General features: G+C 54.1%; 1 protein-coding gene across 1 annotated transcript; it reads right to left on the bottom strand.

Annotated features, from left to right (window-relative positions):
* Positions 1 to 1,091: 1,091 nt before the first annotated feature.
* Positions 1,092 to 16,014, bottom strand: LOC142002310 (repulsive guidance molecule A-like). The gene is made up of 3 exons (XM_074978314.1): positions 15,794 to 16,014; positions 11,609 to 12,102; positions 1,092 to 2,740 (listed from the first exon to the last, which is right to left on the bottom strand). Exons 1-3 carry the CDS (start codon positions 15,912 to 15,914, stop codon positions 2,078 to 2,080), a joined length of 1,278 nt encoding a protein of 425 aa, XP_074834415.1. The 5' UTR covers positions 15,915 to 16,014; the 3' UTR covers positions 1,092 to 2,077.
* Positions 16,015 to 17,081: the final 1,067 nt, after the last annotated feature.

The raw sequence follows: 17,081 nt of genomic DNA, 5'->3' as shown, positions 1-17,081 counted from the left end.
GAGCGCCCCAGCCGGTGGCATGTTTCTATTGGTGGGGCACATTCACGCATGCCTTGGTGTGCATAACATTTATTCTGCCCATGGAAGGCAACAGTTAGAGGCACACTGGGCCCCTTCCCCGCACACATAGGAGCCTCATGCCTCCCCTTCCCGCCCAGAGCCTCTGAACACCAAGACACAGCGGTTTCATGGCTGTGGGAGGTGCTAGAAGGAAGGGGAAGACCCCCCAGGGCTGCAGGAGGGGGCATTGGCTGCTGGTCGGTGCTGAACACTCACTTATTTGGCTCCTTGGGTGCTCCAGCCCCTGAGCACCCACAAAGTCAGTGCCTGTGCCCCGCCCCCCCCCGCTGCTCCTTTTGGTGCATCTGCATGTTCAGAGCTAGTGCAGAGCAGGCCCTTGAGCCAGAACTGTCACCGCCTGGCTCCCAGGCAGTGCAACCCCAAAACCCCAGCACTGCACCCTGCTTATAACGTGCACACAGGTTCCCCCCCACCCCCACCACCCCAGCCAGCAGCGCCAGCAGCAGCTGGAACATCTGCTTTGCCTAAACCAGTGTTTCTTAAATTCGTGCTCGGGGAACCACTTGCAGGTGCGCCGCGAGTGTCTGCCACGTTTTTTGATGTCATACACTGATGGTTGATATTTTACAAGCAACCTGCGTAAATTACCTCATTTTTTTCTCTATACATATATTGCTGGTGGCTTGGTTGTCATTGGTTTGATTACAATTCTTTTTGGAAGAAAATTTTTGTAGGTGTTCCGCATAAAAGAATATTTTTTTTTTGGTATTCCATGGGCTCAAAAAGTTTAAGAAACACTGGCCTAGTTCACCAGGGTGGGTTCAGGTGGACATGCCCATGGCCAGGAAAAGGGGCTAAGGCCTGATAAAAGCCTCTGATGAAAGGCCAGTGTCCAGGCTGGCAGATTCCCAGTGAGAAGGGACCCTCTGGCCCCACCTTCCTTCTTATGCCATCTGTTGCAGAGGGCATGAAATTGACACCTTCATATGGAGTCCTTGCCCAAGCCCTCAGGCTACCTGCCTCTTCCCCGCACACAGGCAACAGAGCCCCGACACTTTAAAAACCACCGCTTTAATTAGACCAGAGATTAGAACGCTCTTAGCAGCTGGTGGCCCACACCGAGCATGGCATGGAGGAACCCGGCACGTACAGCTCCTTTCCCCAGCCGGAGAACACAGAGCTGAGCCATGAGAGAAGAGACGTTGCATCTTTGGACTTGGCAGCTGCCAAAGCCACCAAGGGCCGTGTCTGGATGTGGGCTTGTGCATGTCTGGGCTGGACGGGGATAAGCATTTGTGGTCATTTCCCACATTAGCCAGCTCTGTGGAAGGATGAGCAAGGCAGCACCTGCTCTGCCTTGACGCTGAGTCCTGCTCCAACCAGCAGCTTTTCTCAGGGGCGTGAAGAGGAGCCAGGTCACACAAGTCCCAGTTTCCTTCTGGCCCTCACCCCAAGGCAAGTCGCTAGTTGCCAACAGGGCGTCTTGGTTTGTTTTGCTTCAACAGCCACCGCTGTGGGAACAAGGGGGCCACTTCCTCAGTCAGTGAGTGTCCCCGGCCCAGTCTGGTCACTCCAGCACAGGGAAGCAGACGGCTGGGTAACATCAATGCAGCAAAGGATCAGCGTAGCCCTGGTATGTGTGGCTGAGCCCAGCAGCCGAGATGGCCTTGGAAACTCTCAAAGGGCCACCAATGGGGACCGCTGGAGGAGAGTCGACCTGAAGGAGAGGGTGGGGAAGGATCAAGGGCCCTGCGGTTAGCACCTCAGTGCCAGAGAACAGCCAGTTTTACCCCAGGGAAATGGCTTATGGAGAGTCTGGCCACCCTGCTCCATGCTGACCCCAACTCTCTCTCCCAAGGCAACGGTGGTTTCTGCAGGTCAGGCCACCGGGGCTGGCGACTGGAACTTCGGAGCAAGCTGCACTTTGCAGTGGAGATGGGGAGCCAGCTGGACCAAGCAGACCGGTTTGCCAGGAGAAGGTGGACCTGCCAGTCTGGTCCAGAAGGGCTTCTCTCTTACTCTACGGGGCCTGACACCGGCAAGGGACCCACACCCATCAGCAGCACCACAGCAACCTTAGGACGGCCAAACCGCACCAGACTAATGAGGCAGCAGGCGGCCCAGGTGCACTGCCAGCCACGTGAATAGCCTTGGAGAGGGGGTGCAACTTGAGTTTGCTGGGGTACAAGGCCTTCAAGTCCTCCAAGGCCCCGTGAGCTGCCAGGGAGAACTCAGGATCCCCCGTGGTGAGCAGGTCGAAGACGCAGGACTGGAAATACACGTCCTCCACCTGCAGGATGTGGCGGCACTGCTCGGTGGCCGTCTCCACCGTGTAGGCCCGGCGGGAGCTGGGCCGGAGCGGGCCGGAGTTCTGCAGGCTCAGCCTGTGCTCCTGGATCAGCTCGTTCTTGGGGCAGCCGTGCAGACAGAGCTGGAGGCCGGCGCTCTCCTCCGAGAGGCGCAGGGTCTCCTCCGGCACGCGGATGGCGAAGGTGAGGTAGCGGCCCACCTGGCGGATGATGACGGTGCTGCCGATGTAGCTGGCCTGGATCTCCACCTGGCCGGCGTCGGGCTTCTCCAGGATGCGCAGGCTGCTGGCTCCCGCTGGCCGGCCGCCGGTTCGCGTGCCATCGCTGAACGCCAGCGGCAGGTCCTCAGTGCTGGCCTGGTAAACCTTCTGCTCCGTGCAGTCCTGGTAGCTCTTGAAGATCAGCGTGATCTGCAGAGGAGACGGAAGACGACAACGTCAGCCCACGGGTGGCGGGGATAAGATGCAATGCCTGTCCACACTGCCTGGCTGGCGCCGGCCCCGGCCCCGGCCCCAGCCCTCCATTCGGTATGGCTCCCGCAGGCTCCTGGACCTGCCTGGGCTTCAGCCCTGCTGAGGCTGGGGCCATGCTGCCAGCCCTTCCAGAGCCGGGGAGACTGGGGCTGGCTGCTGCTCATGCTGTAGGACCAGAGGGGCCTCTGGGACTTGGAGCACTGCCCACTCTCCCTGTGCACTGGGTATCACCCACTCATCCACCCCATGCTGGTGGGGAGGCCGGGACTGCACACCTCCTAGCTGGGGGGAGGGCTGACCCTACGGTGGGGGGCTGGCTTTGGCTCCCCCAGGGGGCCCTGGGCAGCCAGGGTGTGGCCTCAGGTGGAAGGAGCAGGGCTGGGGGCTTGGTGGAAAATGCAGCCCACTCCCCATCCCACACTGCTGCTGTGGCCCCTCGGACAAGGCCCAGGAGATGGGGTGGCTCACAAGACCTCAGCATCTCTCTTCCCCGGCCCAACTCCGCCTGAGAAAATGCAGCTTAAGGGCTGTCTACGTCAGGCATCCCCAGGCGACTAGGGGAAGCACAAAGTGATGACAAAGGGGGAAGCGGCCTGCAGGTGTAGCCCTCCACTGCCAGCTCAAGTCCCTCTTCCTGGGCCACTAGAATTTAGCCAAAGCTGCCGTACGTCCCCTCAGCAGGCGGTGAGAACTTGGTCTGTCCTAGGGGCCTCCCCTGCCACACACCCCCAGTCACACAGGATCTCAACCCCACCGCCATCTTCTCCAGACCGCAAAAAAGGCAGGAATCCTGCCACCCTCGGCTTCTCCAAGTCCCCCAGACCCACTTCCAGGGAGGGCTCATGTTTAGCCCAGCACCTGGAGAGAGCCGAGGAAGGGCAGGAAAGCAGAGCTGGAGCACAGACGCCCTAATACAAGGGACTGAGAAGCTTCAATGTTATAAAGCTACTGTCACAAAGACGACTTTCACAAATTCGACCTCACTCCCAAGTGCAGATGTGCCCTTAGCTACGGCCACGCAGCCGAGTTATTTCGAGGTAACAACCTTCATTTCATAGAATCACAGAATCCCAGGGTGGGAAGGGACCTCAGGAGGCCATCAAGTCCAGCCCCCTGCCCAAAGCAGGAGCAGCCCCAACTAAATCATCCCAGCCAAGGCTTTGTCAAACCAGGACTTCAAAACATCTAGGGATGGAGAATCCACCACCTCTCTAGATGACGCATTCCAGTGCTTCACCACCCTCCTGGGGAAAGAGTTTTTCCTAATCTCCAACCTACACCTCCCCCACTATAACTTCAGACCATTGCTCCTTGTTCTGCCGTCCGTCACCACTGTGAACAGCCTCGCTCCATCCTCTTCAGAGCCCCCTTTCAGGAAGTTGAAGTCTGCTACCAAATTGGCCCTCACTCGTCTGAAAATTAAGTAAGACCAGATCTCTCAGCCTCTCCTCATAGGTCACGTGCTCCAGCCCCCTAATCATTTTCATTGCTTTCCGCTGAACGGCTTCTCCAATGCATCCACATCCTTTCTATACTGGGGGCCCAGAACTGGACACAATCCTCCAGATGGGGCCTCACCAGAGCCGAGTAGAGGGGAATAATAACTTCTCTAGATGTGCTGGAAATGCTCCTCCTAATGCACCCCAATATGCCGCTAGCCTTCTTGGCTACAAGGGCACCCTGCTGACTGATACCCAGCCTCTCACCCACTGTAAGCCCCAGGTCCTTTTCTGCCCCACTGCTCCTTTGCCAGTCGGTCCCTATCCTGTAACAGTGCTTGGGATTCTTTCATCCCAAGAGCTAACATTGCTGGCGGCTGCACTATGTAACCACTATTCCGAAATAAATTGAAAAGAGCGGGTGCACTATTTCGAAATCGGTAAATCTCACCGCAGGAGGGATCGGGCCTATTTCGAAAGACATTGTTGTGTGCGCCGCAGCCCTATTTTGGAAGAGTTACTTCGGAATAGGGCCGCTGTGTAGACGTAGCCTTAGCGCTCTGCGCCGGGAGTGAGTCTGGCTCTGCAGGCTGCACTGCCGATGAGCTCCAAGACACGAATCGAGGGACGCAGTGCGCAGATCACACCCGCCAAGAGGTTTCCCGTCTCCCTTTGCATTCCAGGGTCTCCCTGAGAAGCGGGCAGTGGTTAGGGACGGAGATGGCTTTGGATTTGAACAGGAGCATTTAATTCACAAAGGACCACTCGAGTCTGGCCAGCAGGAACACCTGTCGACCCCTGTGCAAGGAGCAGGCAGCCCCGTGCGCTGATGTTCACATCAGAGCCCTGCTTAACAGCACAGTCTAGTGGTCAGAGCAGAGGGTGGCCAGCCAGGATTCCTGGGTTGCAGCCCAGTGATTGGCTGTGCTGCCCTAGCCTTGCTGGGAGCGCGGTCACTCCCCACCCCCGCCACATGCCCGGGTTAGATAATGTCCGAACAGGAGACACGCTGGCCCGGGGGAGCCTACCACAGAACGGGCAGGGCCGTGGCACCACCTCTGCAACGACTAGCGACAGGCTCCCCAGTCCCCGTTCGAGCCACAGGCTCAGTCCACAGCAGGAACAGGGTAATTCCTGTCCCAGCCAGGGAGCCTGTGACACAGGGACGAGTGGCGACAGAGCAGCCTGGAACTACGACACCACTTGCCCAGAACGTCAGTGGTTCGTTGCTTCGGTCTGATGCCTGCTAAGCCCAAGTGCCCACCCCAAGTCAGTGGTCTACAACCTCTTTATCTCACACTTGCTCTTACACTTGTCTGAGCCCCTCCCGCTGAGAGCAGGAGCGGGGTCATGGCTCCAGGAGGGGGAAGCAGACAGGACTACAGGGGCCCCGGGTGCAGAGCTATGGGAGGATGCCAGGCACAGGACTGGCAGCTGGGGGCCACACAGCTAACTAGGGGGCCGTGAGGTGTGGGGCCAGCAGCCAATATGTGGGGGGGCTCCCTGCCCAGTCCTGCATGGCTGTGGCCCAGGCCAGACCCCAAGACCTCCCCACAACATTCCTCCACTCCAGGGACCTCTTCCTGGACTCTCCGTCCCAGGGAGACCATCCACAACAGCTGCAGCTACCTACCCAACTGTGATTTGAAACCCCCAGGGCAGACCCCGAGCAGCCCACCCCAGGTCATCTAGGGGCCCCTTGCCTCAAGTTGTTTCAACCCTGGTCCCTGGGGCACAGAGGCCACTGGGCCCAGAATGACTTATTCCCGCACACAACCCTAAAGGTCCTCTCCTGGCGCCAACCCTCCTCGGGGCGCCCCAGGCCTCCGCAGGCACAAAGGAGTAAATCACAAAGTTCACCGCCACTTCCAACGCTGACCTCGTCTGCCGGCAGAGCCGCCCTCACTTTGGGAAGTCAGACAGAGCAGGCTCATTTCAGTACCAGGTGGGTAGAGATCCATATGGCTTCAAGAGTAGTCACGTCGGGTTAAATGCTGGTGGGGGCTGACCTCAGCTGCGATATCCAAGCCAACAGAGAGGGAAGCCTCTCAAACTCTGCTGTGCCTCTTTTAGGTTTAGCAACTTCCTCTGATAACCCTGAGCCTCTAACACAAGGCCCTCCTGACAAGCTGTGACCAACAGGGGATTAAGATCTTCAAATCATAGAAAACTAGAACTGGAAAGGACCTCGAGAGGTCATTGAGTCCAGTCAGTCCTCTGCCCTCATGGCAGGTCCAAGTACCGTCTAGACATTGGGGTGCATCAGGTAAAGCATTTCCAGCAGATCTAGAGAAGTTATTATTCCCCTCTGCTCGGCACTGGTGAGGCCTCATCTGGAGTATGGTGTCCAGTTCTGGGCCCCCCCCGTATGGAAAGGATGTGGATGCATTGGAGCGGGTCCAGCAGGACCGAGTACCGTCTAGAGCATCCCTCAGAGGTGTCCCTCCAACCTGCTCTTAAACATCTCCAGTGATGGAGCTTCCACAACCTCCCTAGGCAATTTATTCCTGTGTTCAACCTCCCTACCAGTTAGGAAGTTTTTAATGTCCAATCTAAACTTCCCTTGCTGCAGTTTAAGCCCATTGCTGCTTGTCCCAAGCTAGCAAGTGGAGTGTGTGAGTACCCTTCCTTCATCTGCTCTGAAAACAGCCATTCAGTGTACAGCAGCCATCAAAAGAGCTGACAGAGTATTAAGAAGTGTTTTGGAAGGTAGAATAGTTTAGTGGTTAGAGCACTGGCCTTGTAAACCAAGGGCTGTGAGTTGGACCCTTGTTGGGGCCTCAAATATATTTCACAACAGCGTTAAGTACCGAAGGACTGGGATGATGCAGATGGTGCTTGGCATTGCTGTGATGGCAGGGGACTGGGTTTGATGACCTCTTGAGGCCCCTTCCAGTTCTATGATTCTAGTGACTACAGAGCCCAATGGGACCAAACTTGACCTCACAAGGGACAGAAGAACAAGCAGAGCCACCAGCATCCAGGGGACCTAGGAGGGTGTTCTGCCTGTTAAAGTTGGACCCAGGATGCAGGCGGGAGTCCCCTCCTGGGACCAGCATATGCCTGACTCCAGCAGCAAGAGACCCAAAGGGTGGGCAGGGCAGAGCAGACCAAAGACTGAAGCTTCTGAAGAGGTAGCCCTAAAGTAGCAGCAGCACCTGGGAGCCGCAGCAGCCATACGAAAGCAGCGTGGGGCTGGAAGGGGCCCCAGCAGTGGAAGACCTACTAGGGGGAGGCACAGAGCTTGGGAGAAGGAAAGCAGCAGTGCCCAGAAAGGAGGGAAGGAAAACGAGGGAGGTGGCTGAGGCAAAACACCTGAACAGCTGGGTGGACAAAGGAGGTGATAACCTCTATCTGGCTCTGTTTCCAGGAGCCCAGGAGTTCCATGGCTAGATCAATGGTCTGTGACCAGGCAGGAGGGGCTATTGGTTTGCTCTCTGCATGGTCAGAATCAGTGGTCAGGAAAGATCAAATGGCTTGTTTTCCTGTCGAGAGACGCCGAGTGATAACACGGCCTGGAGGAGTGATCACAGGGCTGGGAGCCAGGGGCTCCGCACGCCTGTCTCTAGCTCTGCCCTTGGACACAGAATTTCACCTGTCTCTTTCCCCGGTCTGGCTAGGGGGACAACCAACGCACAGGACGCAAGTGCACGTACCAAGGCACCACCCAGCTTACCCTGGCTAGTGCTACCGAAAACAGCTGGGTCCCTGAACAAACAGGGAACCCCAGAGGGGCCGGAGAACGGCCACCAGGTAAACGGCAAGAGCACGGCAGGGGTAGCTGGAGGGCCCGAAAACCAGAGAACCCCTCATAGGCAGAACAGCACAATTCAGAGTCACAACTGCTGGCCTAGTTCCGGGGCAGCAACCCACAGCACCAGAGCCAAGAGTGGGCACATGAGCCCATTTTCATCAGGGCGCGAGGCAGGCGCTCAGCCCCGTCCCTCCTCCCCCATGCAGCTGGGAACTTAGCAACCCACACCCCTAGTGGGGGTGGGTCACTGTGCCATGCAGTGGCACCTAGTTCAGTGACCCAGAGAAAGAACAAGTCTCCTCTACAGCCTTAGCTTTTAGCTCACACTGGAGAGGCTCCTGCACTGAGCTCCAGAGGTCTCACCTTCGTGTCCGCCTGAGCCAGGCTGCCTGTGGATTAACAGAACATCTGCTGATGCTGCCAATCACCACCCAAACAGGCAAGTGCTGCAGCTTCGTTCACTTATTAATGGTGCAGTTGTAAGTAGGACTATTAGTGACTTTAATGAGCATCACCGGCACTGGGACAGTCCCGAAAGGTCAGAAGCTCAAATTTTGGGCACTCCGGCTTGGAAAGGTCCAGTGTGTGGAACAGGTGACCCTTCCTGCAGAAAGCCCCGTCCTCCTGCCATGCTAATGCTAGATGGAGGAGAACGGCACCGGGCCGTTGCAAGATTGTACAAGGCCTCTTGCCTCTAGGCAACTGGGAAGCAGAGTTTATGTTGTCACCATCAGATCAAAGCGGGACCCTTCCGTGTGCCACGTTGTCCGACCAGCGCTACCCACCTGCGCGACTCAACGCGGGTAGAAGCAAGGCAGGGAAATGTGGCGGCTGGGCTTTGTGTACGGAAGCTGCCTTACCCCAGAGCAACGAGCAAATCCCACTGCAGTAGCCAGACCATCTCAGTGGTCACCCACGGAGGAATAATCCCACTCGGCTTTGGGTTGCCAAGAGCTTCACCGAAGCATTGTCTCAGATTAACTGCCCCTCATGCACGCACCACGTCAAGGCCGGCGTGGAGAATGGAGCACTGCCCTACAGCAAGCCCTGCAAGAAGGCCCTTCTGGGGTTTATATGCAGAGAGCTCTAGCCTTGTCCCATTCTGCTACTGCTGGGGAGCAGGGTCACCCGGCCCTGCTCCCCATCCACAGCCAGATTTGACTTTCATTCAGCAGGGAGAACAGGAGATTTTGTTAGTCGATAGGGATGCCACATAGACCAAACTTGGCTCTGCGGTTACAGCACTCGCCTGTAAAGTGGGCGTTGTGAGTTTAATCCCTGTTGGGGCCTTACATGTATTTCATAACAGCTTCCAAGTACCCAGGGGCAGGCTAGATAAACAGTGCTCAGGGATGATCAAGACAGTATTGGGTCGTGCAGGGAGCTGGGCTTGATGACTTCTTGAGGTCCCTTTGGATTCTGTTCTACACTTGTCAGCACAGCAACCAGAAGCGAGCAATATAATGCATCCTGGGGAGAGGGGACCCTGGCCCTCCCTCTCCTGCCAGATAAGACTGCCCTGTTCTAATTCAAACCAGCCAGACCTTTCCTTTGCCCTGTTTTTGGGCGGAAGGGGGGAGAAAGGTATCACCTGGTTGCCTAGGTTACAAAGAACATCCCTCTTGGCAGTCACTTGATAATGAGTATGACATCTTCACATCACCCTCCTATTTGTGAGTCCATTGATGGCTGACCAGTCCGATGCTGGAGCCTTGGGTCTTATCACAGAAGGGGCAGGCGCTGGCAGCTGTTGGAGGGGTGTGGGGCAGTTTTTGCCACTATTTTTTCTTCTCCGCCTCTCCTCATCTGCACTGCATCAGGATCTCTCAAACTGAGCCACTCCCTCACAGCTTCCTGCTCACCACTGGGGATGGTCTTCGGCAGGGTGTTCCTGGGTAGCATCTTGGGCTTTGATGGTAGAATTCTTGGCTGCCACGTGGGAGGCCTGAGTTTGATTCTCAGCTCATCAAACAAAGAGTAGAGAAAGCCTGGCCTTTGTGTAAGAATTCATCACACTAACACTCCCACTGATGCAGTGCCTAGGGAAACTGAGGCACAGACCTCAGTCTATTGTCAGAAACCTATGCAACCTAAGCTGGGCAACAAACTGTCCCTGACTACCTGCTCATATGACGGGCGGAGAAGAGTGTATGACAAGAGGCTTTTAAACACAGATTTTTAATCTTCCACCTGGAGTAATGCCAAAGCCCCCTGCCTGGCTAGCACAGCTGGAAGAAAAGCTATTCACCCACAAGACCCAAACTTTACAGAGGGTTTGGGGCTCCAGAGAGCCCCCCATACCCTTAGTTCCAGTTTGCAGGAGCTCAGAGATTTACCGCCTCTCCACCCCAAAACTTCATTCAACCCCGGAGATCACAAAACAAAATCCAGCTGGGCACAGATTTGCTGTCCCCGTCCATCACTTAAAACTCTGAAGCGAAGCCGGGCTTGCGTGAAGGCATGGGAACCAGTCCTGAGCGTATCACAAAACTCAGCAGATTTGGAGTCAGTATGTTGAGTAGCCAACATTCCCTCTAATCTTTTCTATCCATGGGCAGAATAAATTTTGTTATGTGCACCAAGGCATGTGCAGATGAACACCACCCATAGCAACACATACTGCTGGCTGTGGGCGTTCTGCTAATCAGCAGGCCAGCACTTGAATCGTTCCTGAGTGGCTATCCAAGGGCTCAGGTTAGTGACAGTAGGATTTACACAGCCCTACTCTGGCAGGCCCTCAACATCCCATGGGGTCTGAGAATGCCATGCAAAACCCTAATGCAGTCCTGTAGTTAAGGAAGACCACGGTAACAGGATAGAGCTCCCCAAGGGCAAGTTATAAAACAAACGTGCAATCTGCAGTGCTCACCTAGGACTATGTTTACACTGCAGGGTTTCTCGGAAATACCTTATTTTGGCATCCTAAGAAAGAAGTAAGTTTTTTCTGAACCAAGCGTTCTCGCTGCAAGAGCCTTTCGGAAAGGAGCATTCACACAAGAGAGCCCAATTTTGAAACAAGAGCAATGATGGGATGCCTCCCTGGAGGCCAAGTAAGTCGTAATGACCTCTGCTTAGTCCACGCCAAGTCAATTTCGAAATGGAAAGAGGAGAGGGAGTCAGTGAAAGTCATTCATTTTGGTGGAGTTACTATTTCGAGTTAAATGCCCTCTTATTCCAGAATAACAAGCTTTGCAGTGTGGATGCAAGAGGGTTCCTCCCAGGAGAAAAATGATTTGGTTTTTTTGTTTGTTTTCCATAAAAAAGGGGATTAAAAAAAAAACAGTGTAGACAAGCCCTTGGAGAGGGTGTTTCTGAAATAACAGAGAGGTGGCCGTGTTAGTCTGTATCCTAACAGAACAAAAAAGCAGTCCTGTAGCACTGTAAAAAAACAACAAAATAATTTAAATAAAATAAAATTATTTTGTTAGTCTTAAAAGTGCTCCAGGACTGCTTTTTTGTTTTGTTTCCTAAATGCACCCTCTGAAATTCACTTCCGCTGATGACCACAAGAGAGCAGCAGAGGAGAGAAGTTAGTGGAAGGCTGGGGAGCTGAGGCTGGTGGTGGTCGGGTTCCCCCCCCCACCCCATGCCCCATTAAAGAGCGCTCGTTACCTTGCTGGTGGCAGTGGCGCTGGATCCCAGAACAACCGGGACGTTGGTGACCTGGACCGACAGGTACTGATTGTCTATTAGTGGCCATGCTCCCTCGACTTTACATGTCTGGAACTCATCCTTAAAGGTCCTTAAATGAGGGTCCCCAAATAATCCACAATGGGCAAATTTCTTCTGAAAGCCAGCTCGGCTCTCGTAGTTACACAACTCCGAAACCAGAGGGTCCGGCGTGCCGGGGGCTTTTGCCGAGGACGTCGGCCCATCACTGGAGCAGTTGTACTGCGTAAAGAGTTCCTTGATCCTGAAGACGGCCGAATGATACACCAAGTCCCCTCGGCAGGACTTGGCGGTCTTTCTCGTGCACACCGAGTACGCCCGCAAGGCAATGCAATAATCCACGTCCAGCGGCGTCTCCTCCAGCAAGGCAGGGTTAGGAGATGTGGCAGCCACGTAATCGGCATTGCAGCGCTGGATTTGGCATGGCTGGCAACGCACTGCAAGGAGAAAGAGTCACTCTGATCAACAGCGAGGTATTCGTGGATGACAATGAGCTGCCTACTAATGAGCAACTAGAGCGCTAGGCTCTGCCCTGAATACTAGGGGCATAAAGAAGGATCTTTCCCCCTTCCCACACAAGAGAAGTCCTATATATAAAGGAAGTGCAAAGCAGGGCGGGGCAGAACACGAAATTTCGTAAGTGGAGTGCAGCATGACCAGCTGCTGGGTCTCAGGCTCATCCATCTCATTACAAATGTTGAAATCTGTTCCTGTTTGTATGCCTGTGTATTCACACTGCTACACCGATCAATAAAGGTTTTGCATTCTACACTTATTTTCTTACACAGGCCGAAAAGGTTTTTTTCATACAAGCATAACCAACAGTTGAACAGGTGTCGGGGGCAGGGGAGGCTGCTAATTGCTGGGATGAAAAGTGAGGCCCAACAAACAAGTCTGCTCACCCCTGCCATCGAGAAAGAAAACACAGAGGTCAAACTCTTCACGACAGCTTCCCCGACGCTATATGCTGGCTTTTGTGACCCATCCGTGCTTGTATGGCTGTGCACTTAAGGCAGCGCTCCATCTCCAAACCACATCACAATACTCCTGAGACAGGCAAGAACTAAGTGAAGAGTTAAGTGAACGGTCTTGCTACCAGCATTTTTCTCAGGATTTATATTAAATAAATCCCCCTCTCCTAGGCAGGACACAGCAAAAAAGCAACCATGGTTAAAGAATTTTAACAGACTGAAAATAAAGAGGCAGAGTTGCTTTGGTAGAAAAACAGCTGCGGATACAACACAAACCACACAGGGAGGACAGCATCTGTCTGCACAGTGCAATTGCTCTAAGCACGTTACACAAATCTGGCACAACCCTCTCTCAAATTGACCAGCTGCAATTGACAAGATCAGCTGCCTGCTTTTGCCATTATGAAGAAAAAATAATTGATTTACTAGCAATACAAAATAAAATTCCTTGCCACAAGTGAACAGAACTTTGAAAGTGTAGTTTATATCCCCCTGCACACACATTGTGTCAAGTGTGTAACACTCTGCAAGTCCACTATTTTTCCTGCGTCTCTTCAGAAGTATCACTGCACTTTGTGTGTACACCTACACAACATGGACACAATGCTACATTGTTTGCTACCCTGAACTAGCAGTCAGATGTTCAAGGACAAAGCATGTGAATTATTAAATGAAGCCAGTATCCTTCCTGGAGGCAGATATCAGCAATGCAGGAATTTTAGACCCAGAATGCAAATCTATGCAGATTAGGTGCAGATCTTAACACGCAATATCCACCACCTTGAAAACATTTCATAGCCATGTGTGAATGTATGGCTGTCGCAGATTTAGCCAGGTTTTACATTAAGGCATGAAACAATTCACACTCCCAACTCAGGAGAAAGAAGAAAAGTTATTTTTTATAACGAGACATCTTGGTAATAACAATAATTAACTGTGAACAGAGCATCCGAGTTAAGCCACCTGGGTTCTAATTCCACAGTCTTCTCTGACCTGGGGAAAAGTCGACTCAGGCTGAAGTTTTCAAAATCGTTTTGGATGTCAGTGAGAGCCTACCTTTCCAAAATGCTGAGCACCCATAACTTCCAACGAACCCAACAACAGCACCTACGAAGTCAGGCCCTGGGCGTCACCAGCTGAGCACCCAAGAACCACCGCCCCCAAACTAGTGCCCACCTGATATTTTTGAGCTTTGCCTCCATCTGTAAAATAAGCTAATCATCCACCTTCCTAAATGCTCTGAGCTGCATGTGAAATCTGCTCTAAAGGGCAAGGCAGGCGTTCACAGCATCCCCCATCCAAGGGTGCCTCGTGTATACTTTGACTCCTCTGCACCTGCAAAATAAATTCTCTTTTAATAGCTCCTCTCAGCATCTTGTGCATTAGAAACAAACACTAAAGAGAGGGGCTAGGTCTACACTACAGTGATCTTTCGAAAGAAGTTCTCAGGAAGATTTCCTCCCAAAAAACTTCTTCCGAAAGAGTGCGTCCACATACCGAAAAGTGGATTGAAGGAGTGACCCTCTCTTTTGATAGAGCACGTCCACACAGCCCTGGCTCTTTCAAACGAACAAGCCAAGGGTCAAAATATCTGGCACCATGAGGACTGGTCTTTCAAAAAAAAGGGCCCACAGAGCATCTACGCATGTTTTTTTTTGAAAGAAGCTTGCGAGAGGAGGCACTTTCCCTGATCTGGGAGTGGGAGAGGGCTTCCGGCAGAACAGCGGCATTCTTTCAATTTCAGATCAAAACAGCGCATTTTCTGTGTGGACGCTCCACAAGGTTCTTACGAAAAAGGGCCTGATTTTCCTAAACAACTTGCTAGCGTAGACATGGCCGGGAACTGCCTGTCAGTTGCGTGGGATTTTCACAGTTACAGCGACTGAGGAAATAGTCTAAGTCTTAAAACTACAAGTTCTGAGATTTGAAAAAAAAAAAAAAAAAGCAGCAGAAACGTAGCACTTTAAAGACTAACAAAATGATTCACTCCGTGATGAGCTTTCATGGGACAGACCCACTTCTCCAGATCAAGATGTTTTGTTTTGTTGGACTAACACGGCGACCCCTCTGCTATTATTAAGTTCTGAGATAGTAGAAGTCATTGTGTCGGAGGGATGCTGCGACCCACTCTTCTCCTCAATGCTTCGTTTGAGGCACTAGGTTACTACATCTTACGTTGCAGCCCTGGCCCCCACCCCTACTTCTGCATCATTATTCTTTGCACACATGCAAGGAGAACAAGAGTGCCTCTACCTGCTGGGATGCATTTCATCCTTAACAAGCAGAAATCCCCAGTGGCAGCAGGATAATTCTGCTGCCTGACAGGAATGGCAGGGCCCACATGTCTGTGGGGCCAGCAGTGGGGCTGGGGAATTTGCCTACCCCCCATCTGGACAAGAAGACCCCAGGGAGGTTTTACTGCTTAGTGCCTGGGGGTCTGGAGAAGCAGGCAATGAAGAGGACAGGGCTGCGCAGCGCCTGCAGGGACGGGGTCCCCAGCCCAGAGGATGGAGAGGGAGCTGTCCCAGCCCTGGTTGGGCCGCTGTCCCTGGCTGGCAGCAGAAAGGCGCCTCTGTGCTGCAGGCGGCCGCCTTGTTTGCTTTGGCAGGAGCTGCACTTTCGCTCCTGGTAGAAAAACAAACCTCCCAGAAAAAGGCTCGTCCGCCCCCACAACACGCACACGCTGGGGGGCATCCCGGCCCCTTCTCAGCACACCCCGCAGAGGGGTCCCCAATTCAGACACACCCTGGAGCCTCCCTGACTCCCCCCGAGTATAGCTCGTGCGTTGGGGATCCCCCCTTCCATGCCACCACCGAGGGGCACACGCCACGGAGCCCAGCTCCCCGAGCGGGTCCCCAAAAAACGCCCCCGACTGGGGACCGCCATCATCCTCCGGGGCTTGCGCTCTGGGCTCTCCCTTCCCCCCACGCCCACCCCCAGCCCAGGCACGTGCTCTGGGGCTCTCTGCAGCCCCCCAAAATGAGACACCTGCCTGGGCAGCCCCAGTCTAACGCCCCCCTCCGGCCTGGCTCCGGCCGCTCCCAGCAGCTGACTCCCCCGAGTCCTCTTCCCTGACCCTCTCCCGGCCAGCTCAGCAGCCCCCCAGCATCCCAAGTCCAGCCCCCCAGCCCAGCGCCCCCCAACCCGGGGGCTCTACCTGCGGGCGGCGGGGCCAGGCACACGCACACCAGCAGCACCATGCTGAGCAGAGGCCGCCGCCGCGGCCCCCGGAGCCGCTGTACAGCCGCCGGGGGGAGGCTGCCTAGCCCCATAACCATCCAGCCATCGGCCCGGGAGCCGCCAGCTCTGAGCAGAGCTGCCCCGTCCTCCCCACTCCGCCGACCGGGGAGAGACTGCAGGCTCCGGCCGCCTCCTTCACCGCCAATGGAGCAGCCGGAGGAGACCGGCGATCTGCATATTAATAAGGCGGCAGCCAACGGGAAGGCGGCTAGAAGCGACTAATCTGCGTATTGATTACCCTGCCACCAATGGATTCGTATAGTCCGTAGCCTCCAACCAATAGGGCAGCTCCGAATGTGACGCTCCGGCCAATAGGGAAAGAGACGCACGAAGATAATCTGCATCTTTATTAGCTTTTCACCAATGGGATAGTACCTCGTCGCTATCAATCTGCATATTGATGAGCCTCAAGCCAATCCGATTCCGCCTTGGAAGTCTTGTTTCACAGCACTGTCCTTCAAGACACAGAGAGAAGCTCTTGGGGGCCACGGGATGGCTGCAGGCAGGCAGGCCGGCCGAATGAAGCCAGGAAAAGGGGGTGGGCACGATACATTTGGGGGAAGGGGGAAATCAAATGGCCTTTGGAGTTCACCCTTGTATTTGTGGGGAGAGGGGACTCGTCCCTCCCCATGCAAGGGACATATTCCACCATAACCCCTTGCAGTGACTTTCTCTCCTTCCCTGAAAACCCCTAAGAAGATTTTATCCGATCAGAGTGACACCCTGCAACGCCCACCTCCTGCAGGACATGTTCCACTCACCCCAAGAATTATTTTAACTGGTCCCACATGGCCACCCCCGAACCTTACCAGGAAGGATGAACAGGCGTCTTGAGAGTCTGAACCTGTGTTGGCTGTAAACTTGAGTGCTTGGGCGCCCACCCAGGAGAGACTCAGTTGCTGCCCAGCTGATTAGCAGAGCCCCCACTGTCTGCACTGTGTATTTCTATCAGGGGTGCACCTGTGCAAGTGCCTTGGTGCACATAAATTTTATTCTGCCCATGGATGAACACTGGTCAGGACTTCTGCGTTCTCTTCCTGACTCTGCTAACAATTTGCTGTGAACCCTGATGGTCACTTAACCAGTCTGTGCTTCAGTTTCCTCGTTTAGGAAATGGAAATAAAGATAACTGATTTGTGGAAGCAGGTATGAGGTTTTATTCATTTCTGGCTGGAAAAGTTCTGTGAGGCTTACCTGGGACAGGG

The sequence above is a fragment of the Carettochelys insculpta genome, chromosome 27 (assembly GCF_033958435.1).
Source record: "Carettochelys insculpta isolate YL-2023 chromosome 27, ASM3395843v1, whole genome shotgun sequence".
NCBI classification, from domain to species: domain Eukaryota; kingdom Metazoa; phylum Chordata; order Testudines; family Carettochelyidae; genus Carettochelys; species Carettochelys insculpta.
This window is presented reverse-complemented; position numbering and strand designations above follow the sequence as displayed.

Coding starts and splice junctions, on each gene's coding strand:
- LOC142002310 (XM_074978314.1), bottom strand. CDS start 15,914: ATGGTTATGGGGCTAGGCAGCCTCCCCCCGGCGGCTGTACAGCGGCTC. Junction 12,103..15,793: donor CCTGGCCCCGCCGCCCGCAG/GTAGAGCCCCCG, acceptor TTCTCCTTGCAG/TGCGTTGCCAGCCATGCCAA. Junction 2,741..11,608: donor GCGCCACTGCCACCAGCAAG/GTAACGAGCGCT, acceptor TCTCCTCTGCAG/ATCACGCTGATCTTCAAGAG.